Source organism: Crassostrea angulata, chromosome 7 (genome assembly GCF_025612915.1).
Source record: "Crassostrea angulata isolate pt1a10 chromosome 7, ASM2561291v2, whole genome shotgun sequence".
NCBI classification, from domain to species: domain Eukaryota; kingdom Metazoa; phylum Mollusca; class Bivalvia; order Ostreida; family Ostreidae; genus Magallana; species Magallana angulata.
The window spans coordinates 23,140,399-23,158,140 of record NC_069117.1 but is presented as its reverse complement, the minus strand read 5'-3'; the positions used below and the strand labels follow the sequence as shown (position 1 = coordinate 23,158,140).

The 17,742-nt window shown below is 33.2% G+C and overlaps 3 protein-coding genes and 1 pseudogene across 5 annotated transcripts; 2 read left to right on the top strand and 2 right to left on the bottom strand.

The window, feature by feature from the left end:
* The first annotated feature begins 253 nt into the window (after window positions 1–253).
* Window positions 254–2,286, top strand: LOC128156809 (THAP domain-containing protein 10-like). Of its 3 annotated transcripts, XR_008239767.1 has the most exons (5): window positions 259–1,053; window positions 1,383–1,493; window positions 1,624–1,744; window positions 1,852–1,927; window positions 2,069–2,208. XR_008239767.1 is itself a non-coding variant. In XM_052819111.1 (4 exons), exons 1-4 carry the CDS (start codon window positions 619–621, stop codon window positions 2,284–2,286), a joined length of 885 nt encoding a protein of 294 aa, XP_052675071.1. In that variant the 5' UTR covers window positions 254–618. The 3 variants fall into 3 exon arrangements, 2 of the variants coding, with proteins under 2 accessions (XP_052675071.1, XP_052675070.1); XM_052819111.1 differs by lacking the exon at window positions 1,852–1,927 and having other exon boundaries at window positions 254–1,053; window positions 2,069–2,286; XM_052819110.1 differs by lacking the exon at window positions 2,069–2,208 and having other exon boundaries at window positions 1,852–1,990.
* LOC128156808 (uncharacterized) lies at window positions 2,149–4,906 on the top strand. The gene is made up of 7 exons (XM_052819109.1): window positions 2,149–2,282; window positions 2,481–3,000; window positions 3,131–3,317; window positions 3,455–3,715; window positions 3,826–3,997; window positions 4,102–4,250; window positions 4,358–4,906. The coding sequence occupies exons 2-7, from the start codon at window positions 2,524–2,526 to the stop codon at window positions 4,522–4,524; spliced, it is 1,413 nt and encodes a 470-aa protein (XP_052675069.1). The 5' UTR covers window positions 2,149–2,282; window positions 2,481–2,523; the 3' UTR covers window positions 4,525–4,906.
* Window positions 4,521–5,732, bottom strand: LOC128156810 (P2X purinoceptor 7-like; annotated as a pseudogene).
* A 4,186-nt stretch (window positions 5,733–9,918) lies between these two features.
* LOC128191568 (autophagy-related protein 13-like) lies at window positions 9,919–17,662 on the bottom strand. Its single transcript, XM_052863697.1, has 5 exons — window positions 17,350–17,662; window positions 16,490–17,052; window positions 14,599–14,796; window positions 14,103–14,406; window positions 9,919–12,719 (listed from the first exon to the last, which is right to left on the bottom strand). The coding sequence occupies exons 1-5, from the start codon at window positions 17,494–17,496 to the stop codon at window positions 12,507–12,509; spliced, it is 1,425 nt and encodes a 474-aa protein (XP_052719657.1). The 5' UTR covers window positions 17,497–17,662; the 3' UTR covers window positions 9,919–12,506.
* Between the last annotated feature and the right edge of the window lie 80 nt (window positions 17,663–17,742).

Sequence of the window (17,742 nt, the reverse complement as noted above, 5' to 3'; positions counted from 1 at the left end):
TGTCAAATTTTGTTTGACAAACCAGTCATATATTGAAATGAAACATATAATGCATACTGCATGGAACCGTTTTTCGTAGACTGCAATTTAAAAAAATCTACACGATCCAGTTCTAACAAGCTTAATAATCAACCTAAGATAAATCATGGACTGCACAAAATATCCATGATGTCAGACTCAAATTCCTATATAATTAAGACGACTTGACTATTTCTTTCTTCTAACGTACTGTTTTATTTACTCTTAAAGGGTATATGCAATGTCAAACGATTTTTACTACAATAGAAAGATCTAATTAAACTGAGCATGTTCCGAAAATTTCATCGAAATCGGCCGAGTAATAACGGAGATATTCCGATAAAACCCGAATTCTTACCTGAACGGTTTACTGAAACGCGCGCTTTTTTGTATACACAGGCTGTGACGTCACAACGAGGACAGCCATGTTTTGAATAACGGTAAACAGTGAGAGAAAGCGCTGTGATTTTATCGTCTTTACGTGTATTGTGGTGCTTTTTTGTGTAAATATGTGGACACTAAGGATATACGACAGTTTGTAGATATAGTACGTAGCTTTAGATTATTAGTTTAGACAGTGTTTATGAACATTTTGCCATCATGGATGGAGTAAATTCTGGCGGCAAAGGACGAAGGATGTGTGTTGCTGGAGGTTGTAGCAGAAGAAAATCCGATGGTGTGAGCTTACATCAGTTTCCATTCGATCGTCCTGCTATTCTTCGACAGTGGACGGCCTTTGTGCACAACTCCCGGAAAAATTGGAACGGTCCTACGAAAGCATCTGTGCTTTGTTCTGCCCATTTCACGGAGGATTCTTACCCAGCCAAGTATCGCCTAATGGAGTCGGTTGGAGTTCCCGTCCAGCGGAAAGAGTTGGAAAGAGACGCTGTTCCAACTATACAGACTAAACGTCCCCATGGAGATGAAACACCTGTATTGGGAAAACGTAGGGCTGAAGACGACATATCCCCTGCAATCCTGACCAGCACACCCAAGAAGCCAAGGAGAGCTTTTCTCAAGAGGGAATCTCAGCGGGTATATTTACTAATTTAGTTTTATTTTCTTTTTTTATATAGTGACCACAACTTATAATATTGATTATAATATATCTTTTACGTTATTTCTTCATTATATTAATTTATGAAATAATATTTTACACGTGAATTCAGACTTTATAGATAGCTCAATATTGTCTTTCATAGTCAGTAAAATAACGATTTCCTCATTCAGTCATTGTGAATTCAGTCATTACATAGGTTTTTTTTCATTTTTATGACTGGTTATCTTCATTCTTAAAATTGATTTTAAGATAATTTCTTAATTATATGCAACTTGATTTTTGAACACTTTTTATGTGACTTCAGATTTTGCTGGACTTCGAGATGCAGAAGGAGAGTGCTCTTGCAGAGTCTAATGAGGATCCTTTGCAGACTGATGGAAGTGCAGAAAACTTTTTGTCTCAGATTATAGACCAGGTATATATTTTGTTTTAGAAATAATAAAACATAATTTTTATTGTCTAATAATGAAAATATGAAATTAAAATAGCTTTATTAAACCAAGAGACAAAGAAATGATTACTAATTTTTCTTCGTTTGATTTTAGGTTGCAGATACCCCAACTCCCCCCAAGAAGGAGACCAGATCTGTCGGGTCTCAACTTTCTATGCCAAAACCCCAGAGAAGATCACTTTTCACTCAGACAAAGTGGAAGACTTGTGATAAAGGTATGTTAGTTTCTAGATTTTAAAGTAGAATTTTATTACATGATATTTTGACATGTGTCATCTTATTTTATCCGATAAATTGTTTTTTCTTTGTTTAAAATTTCCAGATCTTATTTAATAATGAAAAACAATTTCTCTGAAGTTTGATACCCAGTGGAATAGATGGAAACCACTATTGACTTAGTATTTTCAAAATGATTTCTTTCTCTCTCCCTCTCTTTCTTTCTCTCTTTCTCCTAAAACATGTTGTGTGTATTCAGTTATATAAATTTTATGTTCATGGGTAAGCAAAAAAAAAATCTGAATTTTCTCTGACTTTTCTAGGGGTACAAGCTGTTGAAAAGGTGACAACGAGAGAAATAGGAATAAGTTGTAATCTACTACCAGCCCCTCCTTTAGGAGCACAACCCATAAATGTTCCAACACTCGACGAGTCGTTTGCCACTGAGGAAACTGACAGCATCCAGGATGAGGTAGAAGATCCTGATGAATCCTTCCAGTCCATCGAGTCTGATGACACTGACGGAAGTGATCTAGGGTAATCTTTCTCTCTTTTTTTTTGATTTTATGAATGCTTATTTTTAAAAAATTTCTAATAAAGGAATGGTAACATTGAAATATCATGTAAAAAAATTAATCTCAGGCTAGAAAAAGAGATTGTGTGGTACATATTTGGTTTTTTTTATTCCATGCAAATTGTTTGTACTGTGTAATAAGAATGACTTTTTTTTCATAGGAATGATCGTGAAAGAAAGTTTCTTGTTTATGAAGGTCAGCTCATGGACCTATTTGGAAATTGTCCATCATGTGCACAACCAACATATGGGGAAATTCAGCAGATAAAGGGATCATTCATCACTATCACCCAGGATTGTGGATTTTGCGCATTCCAGAGAACTTGGAGCAGTCAACCCTTCATTGGTAGCATTCCTGCTGGAAATTTTGAACTGTCGTGTGCATTGCTGTTCTCGGGATCTTTACCAAGCAAAGCAACCCGGATGTTCCAATTTCTGAACATGGCGTCCATTTCCTACAGAACATTCATGTATCACCAACAGTGTTATCTACATCCAGTAGTGATTGAGGTGTGGAGAGACCAGCAAGCATCGTACATGCAAGAAGCACAGAATTCAGGTCGACATGTTCATCTTGGTGGTGATGGAAGGGCAGACACACCTGGCCATTGTGCAAAATTCGGAAGTTACACCCTAATGGACCTTGAAAAGAACATGGTGGTGGATCTGCAGCTCATACAGGTAAAAAGCAATGAAAGAATAGCTTTATAAGATATGGAACCTACTCTTAAATAAGTGCTTACTCTGCAATTTTAGAGTTGAAACTAAAATATTTGTTCGGAGTATTCAAGCAATTGTATCTTTTTATTAGAGTAATGAGGTTCATGGAAGTTGCAACATGGAGAAGGAAGGACTGATTAGAGGAATCAATTACTTTGAGCAGAATGGAGTTCCAATTGGCCAAATCGTCACTGACAGACATCTCCAGGTTGCCAAGTGGCTGCGGGAAAACTTGCCCGAGACAACTCACAATATTGATGTCTGGCACGTTGCCAAAGGTAACCAAAAAAAAAAAAAAAATACCATTCATCCTAAAATTAATTTTTTACATCTATTAATTGAAGAGTATTACTCATCTATTGATTGTCATAGAAAATATACAGGTTTTATAATTTTTTCTATGAATATTTGTCAGGTTTGAAAAAGAAGCTCCTGGCTCTCAGTAAAGAAAAGGAGTGCGAGGACCTGAGGGACTGGATCAAGAGTTTAGTCAACCATTTGTACTGGGTGCCTTCCTCCACACAAGAAGATGAAGATGATGAGTTGAAATGGGAAAAGTGGACAAGCATAACAAACCACATCCAGAACATACATGATGGTCATGGGGAACAGTTTCAGCAGTGTGAACATGGGGATCTAGACCCAACAACTAGGCGAAAAAGATGGCTTAGACCAGGTTAGATCAACTCATTTGTTTGTATTTACTTTTAATCTTACTATTCACTTGTCACGAAAAAATTTCACTCTGAATTAAGCTAAACAAAGCTAATCAATATTTTATTTCAGGAACAAAGGTGATGGAAAAGTTGGAACTTATAGTGAACAGCCGACAAATGAAGAGAGATATCCCAATGCTTTCACCATCATTTCAAACATCAAGTTTAGAAGCGTACCACTCCATCATAAACCAGTTCGCCCCAAAGATGTACAAGTTTTCATACTTTGGAATGCAGAGTCGGTATGTAAATTTTTTGCACTTTTATAAACATTTGTTAATATTTCCTTTTTTCAAGAAAATTAGTTGATTTATATTCATGTAAACTGGCTTTATGTTTATTGTAGCCTAACACTAGCAGCTCTTCATTATAATGAAAACTCGGAAAAGGCCCAGGCAGCCACCAGAGAAGGGAATCTGCAATACAGCATTGTGTTTCCCAAGCAAAAGAAGGGGGAATTCACCGTAAAGAAAGTCAAGACTCGGAGTACTTATGGTAAATTTAATTAATATAACTTATCATGATATCACAGATATGCACATACATGTTACAATGGTAATTTATTCAGTCAGAGTAAATCAACTTATCATTTCAAAATTCAGATTATGTTGCTGTCCTCATGGACGCTGCAAAAAGCCGGGCCAGGGACACCAAGATGCCACACTGTGATGACGTTGGAGAGGCTCCACCACCACTTTGTGAACAGTTCTTACATCCAGAGAAAGAAGATGCAGTAGATCAGATGCTCACACGTTACAGAAGGAATTAAGCCATGTTGAATCCCTGGTATACACCGTCTTCTGCCGGATATGTGTTGCGGATCTTTTGGACAGCACAGGCAGGAAGTGGTACGCGAACATGCTTCCCCAACCATCCCCAACACCATCTGGCAAGCTGTCTGTACCCGATGTACCGCATGCGCCTGAAAATGTTTTTTATGTTTAAATATTCATCAATGCTTTTCTGATATCATTGTTACTTATTGCAGAGTAGTTTTTTTTTTTTCAAATGATTTTTGATTTTCTCTTACTGAGAAATAAAGATGAAATACTGTTATATATATTAATGAATAGTTATAATCGTGGAAGATATAACATGTTACTATTGCTACATTCATAAATGTATCTAATTAAATTGTTTTCATAAAGCTACTGAGATTTATGTTATACATTTTCTACCAAATAAGTATACATACTGGTTGGATTCTGGCAAGTTGTCATAATGCTGTCTGTAGTTGTAGTACGCCGTACGCAGACTGGAAGGGTGCAGACACACAGGTTCAAAGCCATTGTGCTCTATGATGCATGGCTTTCCAGGATCCTCCTCCAAAACTGTCATGACTTGAGGGATCTCATGACAGCACACTGACTCCTCAATGGTTGACATTGGAGGGCAGTTACCACATGAGCACCTATAATAGTTGTATCCACATTAATGAGAATAACATGTACATTTAATTACAATTAAAGATGTTTGCCAATTGAGGGCTCAACATAACCTGGATGAGTTACCCTATCTTATTATCAAGATAATTACCGCTTCCGATTGTAAAGGCTAAATTGTTGGTAATTAATGACGAAGTTAGCAAGAAGCCATTTTGAAAATATTTGTATAAATGCAATTGGATATGTACATACCAACGTTATGAAGAAAGAAACTGATAAATATTTAATTAAAAAATATTGTATATGATTAAAAGAATGATTTATTGGCAAAATATATGCGCAACGGGGTTTTTAAACACATACCAATCGGTGTTTCCCAGTCGGTCTTCGTCGGTTGACTCTGGGGAAGATTGCTGGTTAATTTCTTCATCCGAGCTGGCCTCAGGTTCAAACAGATAAGGCTGTGTGCCTAGGGGTACATTGTCTTCTATTTCTTCGAAACTGGACGACCCGGCTTCCATCATAAGGTCTAACTCTCGCTGCTTTCGTCGCTGTGTTGACTTGTATTCGCCGCCATCGTCCTCGTTGTGACGTCACACAAGCAGAGCCACTATATCGAGTGTTTCGTATTTGGCTTAATTGGATTTCCGGTTCAGGTATAAATAGACGAATTTGAAGCGCTGTAACTCCGTTAATATCGAACGGATTTCTACGGAAGCCCTGGGAGGACATTGACTTACTTCTTAATTGTTATGAGCCCTTGAAGGACATTTTGACTTAGACTACTTAATTGTTATGACTTATTTATTATGACTAACATGTAATTATTATTTGATAAGATTTTTTTAAAATTCCCAGCAATGCATAACACGTGGCGGTGGTGTACCACTCAACATGGACACTGAAAACACTAGTCAAGCAAAGAAGATTGGTTTTTTATTGATATAAAGAATATTTTTATATATGCACCCGAGATCGAAGTAATTATATAGGGGGGGGGATACATTTGTTTTGATAATTCAATCCGTAATTCTGTCACTGTCATGTGCCAACAAACTATATCTTTATTTTAGAATAACTACAGTAAAATACCGATGAGAACTGAAATATTTTTTTATATTACACCGGTCTTTAATTTTGCTCATTTTGAGGGCAAAAAAATATTCTCTACGCCTACATAAATTTTGATGGATAAGATTAAAAAACTTTTACCAAACTTTAACCTCGGGATTGGTATTCCCGTACATATGTGAATGCAGTGTAGTATGGTCTCTAATTAGTATTGACTTATTTATATATAGATGGCTTCTCTCTGGGGGCACTTTGTTAAATACAAATTGATCTTAATATTATTCTTTCAAAATGGTTAAAAATCTGAATTTGCTGACTTTCCGAGGGTAAAAAAGCAGTAGCTGCTGCACAATCAGGATCTTGTCTAGCCTAAAAATCAGCTGATATGTAAAAAAAAAAACCACTGCTCATGACATATCATGATATTTCTTTTTACTTGTATAGCATTTATTTTACAAAATCTGGAATAGTTATTTACACTAACTAACAGTTATTTTTTTTTTAATATTTTGGAAAGTTCTTAAACAAGGATAAAAAATATTATGAAGTCAAAAGATTAAAAAAAAAACCAACATTTGCTACCCAAGAAAAGGGACTGTCAGACATAAATATATTTTTTATCGTTATTTCCGAACTTTGCATGCATGTATCTAGAAGGTTGAAGGTCCAGAAGACAGTTTAAGATTATAAGTTACCCTCCCGTTTGGAAAATTCAAAATATCAAATTTTCATAGTAAATTAACTGGAAAAGACATTAGACTCCAGGCCAATCTTCAGTAAAAAAAAAATGTTCCAAGCATAATTTTGGGTAAAATTGTAATGGATTGTACTTTTTAAAAATATTAATTTTTACTATGCATACATTTACTAGTTGGCTCGTACAGGAAAGAGGCTTTTTTATCCAAATGGGATGTATTTGAAAATTGATGCTAAACATACATAACCAAAATAATATATGCATTACTTTTAAACATTTTTATTCTCAAATACAAAATGCATATGTCGATATCTATAACTTTTCAGACAGCCATTCAATTAAATTGAAATACTTATTAACTTGGACTGTCATCCCACTTTTAGGTGTAAAGACCTTCTTTACCAGAGGTATCTAGGTTCAGGTTTAAACACATGCTTAATATATAGTAATTTGGCAAAGCAAGTCTTAATTAAATATTTGGTTTCTAATCCTGAGATTGGAGCTGATTGTCGTAGAGATGAAAAATTATATCAAAATTAGAAATAAATAGAAAATAACAAAATAAACAAATAAGTATTAAGAATTAATAAATAACCAGTAAATAATAAGTATTAACAATTAAGAAATAAATATTAACAATTAACAAGCAAGTATTAAGTAATAAGTAGTAAGTATTAAGAATTTATAAATAACTAATAAGTATTAAAAAAAACAAGTAAGTAATAAGTAAATGCAAAAAGCAAGAGGTATATGCATGTAGCTTGAGTCCTACCATTTTTTGGTTTGATTGACTTTGAATAATTTAATATAACATCCATTTAATTTATTTTGACAATTACTGTAAGGGTTCTTTATTATTTTCAGAAAGAGGAATCTGATAACATTTTGTTCATAAATATCACAGAACAATGAATAAATCAAGAAATATCGATAGGTTAATTTAAATTTTGCGCCACTATGAAAGCTATAACAAGATGTATAATTTTTGGCATGAAACAGCTCAATTTAAACTGATTTGTTTGCTCCGAATTGAATACAGCTTTTGCTATTCATGGTAAATGCAGCTTAATTCTAGCCACATTATTCGCCTAGTTTATTATTGTATTATAATGTAGATCCTCATATATTATTATACCTCTGTAATTCACAAATAATATACGTAACATGTTATTATTCAAAGACATGGTTATAGTTAGATAAGTATATATATTATCCTATATAATTATGAAAATTTATGCAACATGACCTATTATACAAGAAGAGGGTATACATAGGCTTTGCCTGTTGTTCAATCCTATTGAATTTATTCAATATAATATGTTTAAAGGACTATATATGGTTTGAGCATAAAATGGCCCCCTTAAATGAACATTGTCATTTTACTGTAATTCTTTGTTTTATTTGTACAAATATACATTTGAAGTTTTTTCATAATTTTCATTTTGATTTTAGTGCCGACAATTTAAAAATATGACATCATAAAGATTATCTTTTCCCCCATTTTCTCATTTCTAGCATAAAACGACTTGTTTTGAAGCAGTTTTCTTTAAGGAAACATTGAGCGACTGCTTGAACAAACAAAATATTTTCACCAAAGTTGTAACTCTCCAATACTTATAAGTGACAAAAAGTTCGTTCTTGTTTAAAGAGTCGCTCTATATTTCACATTCGAAAAAAGATAAGAAAAATGTAAATGTTTGACTGATTTTGATTGAATTATAAAAATAGCGTCACTTCTGACGTCATATACTGCCAGTAAGTGCATATAAATCAAATAAATAGGTGGAAAACATATTTTATATCAACTCTTTTATAAATTAACACAACAAATTAATGTGCCTGAATCATTTTAAAAATAGCGAATTATGGGGGCCAAATTTGACTAATATCATATATAGTTCTTTAAAAATTCGTCGATTGTAGTACCGAAGAAGTAACAAATAAATAAAACTTAACATTTATTAAGAAGTAAGTCAATATTTAATTATTATGTCCTTCCTGGGCTGATAACAATTAAGAAGTAAGTCAATGTCCTCCCAGGGCTTCCGTAGATTTCGATGCGGTTTTTTTCTATCGTCTTATCTCTTTGAGTGTAACAAAATATAAAAAAACGAGTTTGCATTGCATATACCCTTTAACGATTAATTCATTTTAAATTTTGTTTAAAAAAATGTAAATATAAACAATAAAATGCTTCCTTTGATGATTAATGCGGGTTATGAAGTTATGGACCATTGCAGAAAATATTTACATAACCTGCTAACGCCAAATTAACCAGAAATTATATACGTCGCGGGCGTACAGAAACAACCTTAACGTTCAATTTAATTTTACCTTTTCAAAAGAACTAGTTAAAATGATTTGAAACTATCAGAACTAAACAGAAAATATAGAAATTTCAAACTGTGTTGATTTTCCATCGACTTTCAAGAATTGATCGCATCTGATCTGCGACATTAATTTAGATATACCTTCGTATTTCCATTTTTTTTTTAAGAAAGTTAATGTATTATTTCTAGAGCTCCTAGCTTAAACGTGTGTAAATATGTAACCTTTACAGGGTTTAATCAGGTGACCGTTAAGGCCCACGAGTCTCTTGTTTTACACAACTGTCCAGACAGCTGCTTGCAGGTGTTCGATTGCGAATTTCCAGTCCACCATTCTAAAATTTGGTACAAGTCTCCACAGTCTACAGTAACTTCTATTTTTACTCCTGTCATGTGGTAAATTTTGTATTTACACCCACCCAGTAAATTCAAGATTTACAACATGACACTCTACTGGCCAAGTAATGCTTATCTTGATCGAAGTTTAATTTTGACTGTATACCACAAAGTAAAGTTTTCCATGAATGTCTTTTTTAAAAAGTATGAAGAATCTTTAGAAAGATGGTCATCTAATCACTGAAAAGGAAGATGGACTCTTTGAAATTCAGCAAGCTGGCGTGACTGCAATTTATTTATTACATGGATTAGACTGTTTGTAAAATTCAGAAAAACAATAAACCCAACACAGTTTCCATTTATTTAACACATCCAAAAAATGCCAGTAAACCAATGAAAATGTACATTTGTATGCAAGTAATTATTAATGGAATGGACCATGCATTATGGTCTTTGACTTTCTATCAAACAACATGAGAACGTTTTGTGTGTACTGAAGTACAGGAAAACTTGTTAAATTTTCTACATATGATGTTCAAAAAGGGCTCTAATGACTTGTGTATTTTCACCATGCGGTGATTTTTACATACACAAAGGTATGATAACTTCATGAAGCATTCACTTGGTATTCATAGCTTTCAGTTTTATGTATTTTTTTAACAAAATGAAACACTTGCTATGAAAATTTAAACAAAAACAGCTAGTGGCACATTTGAGCATGAAGATGTATTTCACAACAAAATTGCAAATTATTTTGATTTTGCTTCGAGAAATGCATTGGAAACTGTGGATCTATGTTGCAAAAATATACAAGAATTGTTTAAAAGGTATATTTAAAAAGTAATTTACATATTAATTTTAAATTCCCTTTTTTATAACCATATTTAAAGACAAGTGAACAAAGGAATTTCACATACTAAAAAAAAAATTATAGAGATTTAAAATTGTTATAATAGATAATGGAGAAGAAGAGAAAAATGCAAGAGAGAGGTATTTGCACTCTATTTGCTATGAAGACAAACTTCAAATACCTCTCCTTCCAAAAAGAAAAAAAGCAAAGTAATTTGATGCAAGATATTTGGAGAGCTTAACATTTATGCTACATAGAAATCAATGTACCGAACTTATGATTCATTTAGTTCCCACTTAAGAGGGCTGGATGATTGTAGCCATTTTTAGACTGTATTAATCTCCTTAATAAGAAGATTTCAAGACAAGAATATAGTGAAATATCCAAATTTTAAAGGTAAAATTTATGGATTTTTTTCTGATTAAAAAATACAGGTAGTTTATACATGTAGCTGAACAAACCATATCTTAAAATTTAAGGTAGATGGTTAATTTGTTGACAATCCTGCCTCCTTAAGTGGATAAAGTCAATCTTTGAAGTCAGTGGTTTGTGTAAAATAGGGCAAAACTACATGTCATATGAACACACAGCAATACAAAAACATGTGAAAAATGTACCAAAATAATATGTATAACAGAATCTCTCAAGATTTTTATCCCTTAAAAAGAGATAGCAAATCATTTTCGATTTTGCATCTGAGCACAAATATCCATGTAGCATAAATAAACATTTGCTCATTAGCAAACGTCTCAAAATAAATACACATATAGTGTGTATCAAGTTTCCTAATGGACTTGACATTGTGAGCAAACCCTTAGGTCAACATTTTCTCCCATTGCAGTACCATATACAATCATTTTGACTTACATATCTATTTTACTGGTATAGTTAGCTTCAGGTCTGTAGCTCATAATCTGAACAAAATTTGATGGGCTATACCTGGGACCCAGGTTGTACATCCAAATGTTTTCAGATCAGTCTTACTGGAGCTACAGCGCCTGCAGCTAATTGGTAGTCTCTGCTAAATCACTAAAAAAGTGTATTTGACATTTCATGAATGCTTGCTTGGCAAGCCAAGTTTGAATATAAGAAAGAAAAAGTTTACCAACCTACTGTGGAATCATTTAATTTTGTGGGGGCCAATTTTTGTGGATTGTGAGTTTTTTGCTTATTCATCGAAATGTTATTTCTTGGATGCATCATTTTTCAGTATGAAAACTATATCTTCCATTTCATGTATTAGTCTTGTCAAGGATGTAAATTTGTGAGTGAGGGTTACCCACAAATACCATGAAAATTTGGTCGCTACAAATTGAAATGATTCCTCAGTATTCAATATTTGGGTGGAATACGTCTTTTTAGGTTTTGTTGTAATACTTAAGATATCATTTGACACCTATATACTTGTACCTTAGTATATGATGCAAAAAACTACAAAAAATATGATGTTTGATGTATTTTTTCATTATGAAATTTTTACATTTTCTGATTACAATAATATTTTTTACTTAATACATGTATTTATCAAACTAAATGTATACTAGTATAAATATCAAATGTATCTGTAATTTTGTGTCGTACTGACTGTGTATTTTTGGATGAGGCTATCTCATACGTAGAGTCCAATACCTATAAAAATACGCAAAATTTTACAGATAGAAGGTAAATACATGTTCATCAACTCACAGACTAGAATACATTTGTACATTTCAAATTATCACATGTAAAGCAATGACATTCAAATTTCTCAACAGATGACTTTCCGACATTAACAAAAGATATTTCCCTTTGCCGGGTCACCGAAGGGTCAATGGGTGTAAACTGCTGTTTTCCCTTTATGAAATAACCATTTTATTTAGGCAATGTCTGGCAAATAAAAACATACAGTGACTTTCATGATGTTCCCCATATTACCCTATGCAATGACAATTTAAGACTGGCAAATACATTGTAATTAACGAAACCCTTTTGAGTTAAAAATATTTATGAGTATCACTATGTTACGAAGAATATTGTTAAAAGAAATGATAGTGGTGTTGACAAATATAAATACTTCTTATGAATCACAAAACTTGTCTATTAGGTCTATTCCACAGTAACACTTTCAGTAATAGAAGTGACAAAGTCATCAAATCCTTCTATGTTGGACTCGAACATTTGTATCTGACTAGAAATTTCTGCTAGTGCCTCCGTGACATTGGTTTCACCACTGCACATGGTCAGCTGTGGAGCCCCTTGACATTCTCTATAAAATTTCCCCAAGTCTTGGTTTGGATCTGCTCCAGCAAAAGGGGTTTTCTATAAAAATGAGCAGATTCAGGTTGAAAAATTCTAATGCATCAATGGGAAAAGTTAATTCATTTAAAAAAAATTTAATTCACAGTTATATTTGAGGGTTGTCCCAGAAAATCATAAACGTCTTCAAAAATATTTTAACACTATAACAAACAAGAGGCCCAGGGGCCACATTGCTAACCTGAGCAACAATTGCCATAACTCTGATCAAATTAGCACTACAGTATCAAAACCAAAATATCTTGACAACTAAGTACAGTAGATCTTGCTCAAAAAATTTTAAAAATCTGCCAATTTCTATCCAACTACTTTTATGGTAAATATCAATTTAAGCCCCTTGTGTTGTTGTAGCTGTAAGAAGATTTTTCTCTATTCCTATATAACCCCCTCCCCCACCCCCTTTTATGGCCCCACTTTTTCTAGGGAATAATGGTCTGATCAAATTTTAATCTGCACAACCCATGCTTTCACACAAGTTACTGCTTTTTGAACTAAAAACTTACCTAGAATATTTTTAAAGATTTTCTCTTTATATTCCTATGTAAAAATGCATCCCCCATTGTGGCACGCCCAAACCCCAGCGACCATGATTTTAACAAACTTGAATCTACACTATCTTAGGATGCTTCCACTTCAAATTGTGCTTTTCTTGCTTAATAGTTTGTGAGAAGAAGATTTTAAAAGATTTTCCTATATATATTCTTATGTAAAAAATCCATTTCCCCATTGTGGCCCACACTACCCCCAGGAACCATGATTTAAACAAACTTGAATCTACACGATCTGAGGATGCTTCCACACAAGTTTAAGCTTTCCTGGCCTAATAGTTTTTAAGAAGAAGATTTTTAAAGATTTTCTTTATACATTCTTCTTATGTAAAAATTCATCCCCCCATTGTGGCCCCGCCCAACCCCCAGGGACCATGATTTTAACAAACTTGAATCAACACTACATGAGGATGCTTCCATACAAGTTACAGCTTTTCTGGCCTAATAGTTTTTTAGAAGAAGATTTTTGAAAAATACCAACAAATTTTCAATAATTCTAAATTCTCTCCCCTTTAAAAAGGGTGTGGCCATTCATTTGAACAAATTTTAATCCCCTTCACCAAGTGATGCTTTGTGCAAAGTTTGGTTGAAATCTGCCCAGTGGTTCTGGAGATGAAGATGAAAGTGTGAAAAGTTAACAACAACGACAACTCAAGTGAGTAAAAAGTTAAAAATAGGTGCACAGCAAAATCAAGATTTCAATAATATTTCATATTACAGTTGAACATGTATTACATTCATTGAATCATTTCTACCACATTATCAATACATTTATGCCATGCAACTTTTTCAGAACACATCTACAAACATAACTTTGTGTTAGAAATTTGAAACCTACCAATTCCACCATAACAAAGTCATCTGGGGCAGATGTGTTACTAGATATACTTTCTGAGGGTGATAGGGCCTGTTCCAAACTTTTTTCTTCCTCCGACTTATTACTGGAGACTTGTTCATTAGATTCCATATCATTTTGCAGTTCTCTTGGCACTGTCATCTTAACTTCAGATTTGCCCTCCGCTTGCAGCAAGTTTAGGAATGGTACATCTTCTAAGTCAGTATTGTTGATTTCCTTGGAATTCCTATTCTGAGCAAATGCCCCGACTTTTTGGTAGGAAGTGAAACTGAGCTGCTTTTCAACACTATGAATGGAATTTAAAAACCCAAGATTATTCATGTTAAGACAGAAATGGACTAAAATTAAAATTATTTAATTAATTAAACTTTAAATTATCATACACCTGCAAAAAAATTCAACAAGAGACAATTTTATGGACGTCAATTCAATACAACTTAAAAAAGGTTTTAAAAAAAAAGACTTTCAAATTCCCTACTTTTCCTGTTTTTTGGGAGCCTCATTATTCTCCCTGTTGTCTGTTTTGAGGGTTGTCTTCTGTTGTATGTTGGGTGGCATCAGTCCGTGCTGTGTCATGCCATGGAGGAAGGCTTCCCCTGGACTGTTGTCGAAGGTGGTGGAACACAGGTCTTGTCCATCAACACCATCCCCAAACAAATCCTCCGATGTACTGTTTCTGGAATAAAGCAAAACAAAGCTGTTTAACTATCATGCCAGTTACATGCACTTATATATATATGTCTAATAAAAATATATGTATCTTAATAAAAAATGGTAAAAAAGTAGTTACTGTAACATTGTAAACTTGTTGTTTTTTCCCCCGACACTGCATTGATATTCTTGGTATATTCAATCAACCATAATGATAATTCAATTACAAAAACTCACGTGAAGTTATGTCATCATATGCTAGAAATAGTCCACTTGCATGATCGATATATATCATACATGTCTTATGATATTTAATATATATTTGTCATCAACACAAAAAACACTAAGTACATGCATAGTGTAAAATTATAAATCGTTATCTTAAAACTAAAACTACAATTATGAAGACATAATAATTAGTTTCATTAATATAATTAATTAAGGAAATTTATTTTTCTTCTTTTTGGAATTTTGAAAACTAATAATACATGTGCATTCATACACATTGTGTTTGACATTTTGTTTGTATTATCACTGCATCCTACTTCCTTTTTGTGACACTGTTTCCGGGTTTGATGCAAAGACAAGTGCTCTGAGGTTTTAAGTATTATCTTAAGTCTGACTGAAGGCTGATAACAGATCTTGTCTATACATCCTGCCTATCAATTACTTTTATAATCATGATGATAGCATAAACAATAGATATACATTTACTTTATACACTTGTAGGTGTACAACATTACCGATTCTTGAGAATTGTCTTTCTGACTGCATCAAATGAATAAGTGTGTCTGTTTATCAATTTCTTGCTACCAAGTGTTACATTTTATAGCAACACATGCATAAAAACACTAAAGTTAACACTGTTGTGATGAATCCAACCTTGAAGCTTATAAATTCCCTAGGAATATACCCTTAATCTTAACCATTTGAAGTTCATGAAATTTTTACCTATAGTTAGTAAAAACAAGTTTTCCGGCTAAAATTATCTAGAATCTTAATTTTTCTTAATTAATGCTAATTGATTATACCATTTAAGAGCTCTGCCTAAAAATAAGATTGTATATGCTGCCAAATTGTCAAACATGTATGTTCCTGTGTGGATATTTTATTAGATTGTACAGGAATATCTCAAAGTTACTTTGGCTGGGAATTCTGATGTGTGTTTCTTTTTAAAGAAAATTCAAAAAGGCCTTGGTGAACCACACAAATTCATTGTAAAGAGCATGTAACATGTATCTTAGAATATATTTATGATATAGATGCTAGGTGGAAATTGTGCTCTCATTGGAGTGCATTATTCATGAGAGAATTGCATTTAGAACAGCTGATATCACACAATTCTATATTTAAGGGGTGAAATGGAGACTAGTCTGAGTCACCAGAAATGTAAGATATGAGAAATTGTGGCACTATCTTCATAATAATATGTAGAAGTTTGTGCCTCATTTTTGACAAGATGCTGTTAGATTTCACAGATGGACATATTATGATACAGAATTGAATGTGAAAGATTTGATTTAAATTACATTGTAACTGGATGAAAACAGATAGCAATGTGGCAACTACTCCAACCAGCCAAGTTACAAAGAAGGGAAAGTATTAAGTTCAATATTTTACTAAGGTACTATTTTGGTTGGAAAAGCAAAGTAAAAGGTAACTTTTTTCCAGGCATATAATACATATATTTTTGTTCGTGACACAAAATATCTTAATACCTTCTAAAGCCCAATGAGCATGGTTTGGGAGTAGTTGGTCGTCTTGGACTGTTGTCTTTCTTAAAATGATCATCCTTCACTTCAATGGGAATTGCCTTGCAGGATTTTTGAGGTGTTATTAATAGTTTTGTTCTGTATGCCAGATTGATGTAGATGGTCCCAACAGGTGTTGGCACAGAACCAACCTTTATAGTCTGATAATTGTCTCCTAGCATGAAAAACTGGGGATCTCCTTGGTAAAACCGGTAACATATCACATACTCATCAGCATTAGCTCCTTGCTGTCGGGAAAGTTTGTATGCTGGAGTGACTCTGGAAATACTGAACAATGTCTTTAGTGCAATACCCATTCGATTGTATACTGTGTATGAGATCCTGGCATTTACATCACAAGTCTCTTTGTTCAATCCTATGTACCAGGTTTCCAGTACCATGGAGTCCCCTTCTGATGTCTTGAGAGAAATTTCCACACAAACATTTTGACTTAATAGAGCTGTCTGACTGACTAAAGCCTTCTTTGTTTCATTATGCACTTCAGCTATATCTTTTATGGCCAGGTTAAACTAAAACATACAATATTCATTGCAAATATTACCTGTATTTTAAACCACAAAATATTCATTACAATTTAGTTAAATCTAATATTGTACGCATGCATGTGGTTTAGAATACAAAAATCATATTGATGCAAACAAAACATCAATTTTGTATGCCTTGTACTTCACATACTTAATGCAATAAATATAGAGAATGATTGTTTATTTTTTCAGGCATTAATATCAAAAGCTTAAATGTGTTAAAAACCCACAATGAACATATGCAACACATAAAATTTAAAAAGATTATCAATATAAATTTACCCAATCTGCTCCTGAAGAAAATGGTTTAGACTTTGCTTGGATCTTCTCCCCTAGCCTTGATTGCACAATTATTTGTAGACTTTTATAAATCAAAAATTTAGTAAATTTCTCCAAGTCTTTCCTGTCTTGTTGACTTAGTTTTGACATTTTTTAAACTATGGTCAGGTTAAGAAATAAAACAAAGTCATAAACTTCTGAAAACTGGATAATACGTTATGAAAACTGGATCCGAAAACAGCTGACAATCGACTGAAAAGGCATCATTTTGCCTTTTCTGTCTTTGTCTGAAATGATTTCAGAAATGTTTACACGTTGAAATGTCAAGGCCGTTATGTTATGAGATCTATGTCGACAAGGTGCTTGAGTTAATGAACGAGTTTTCAGATGAATCTA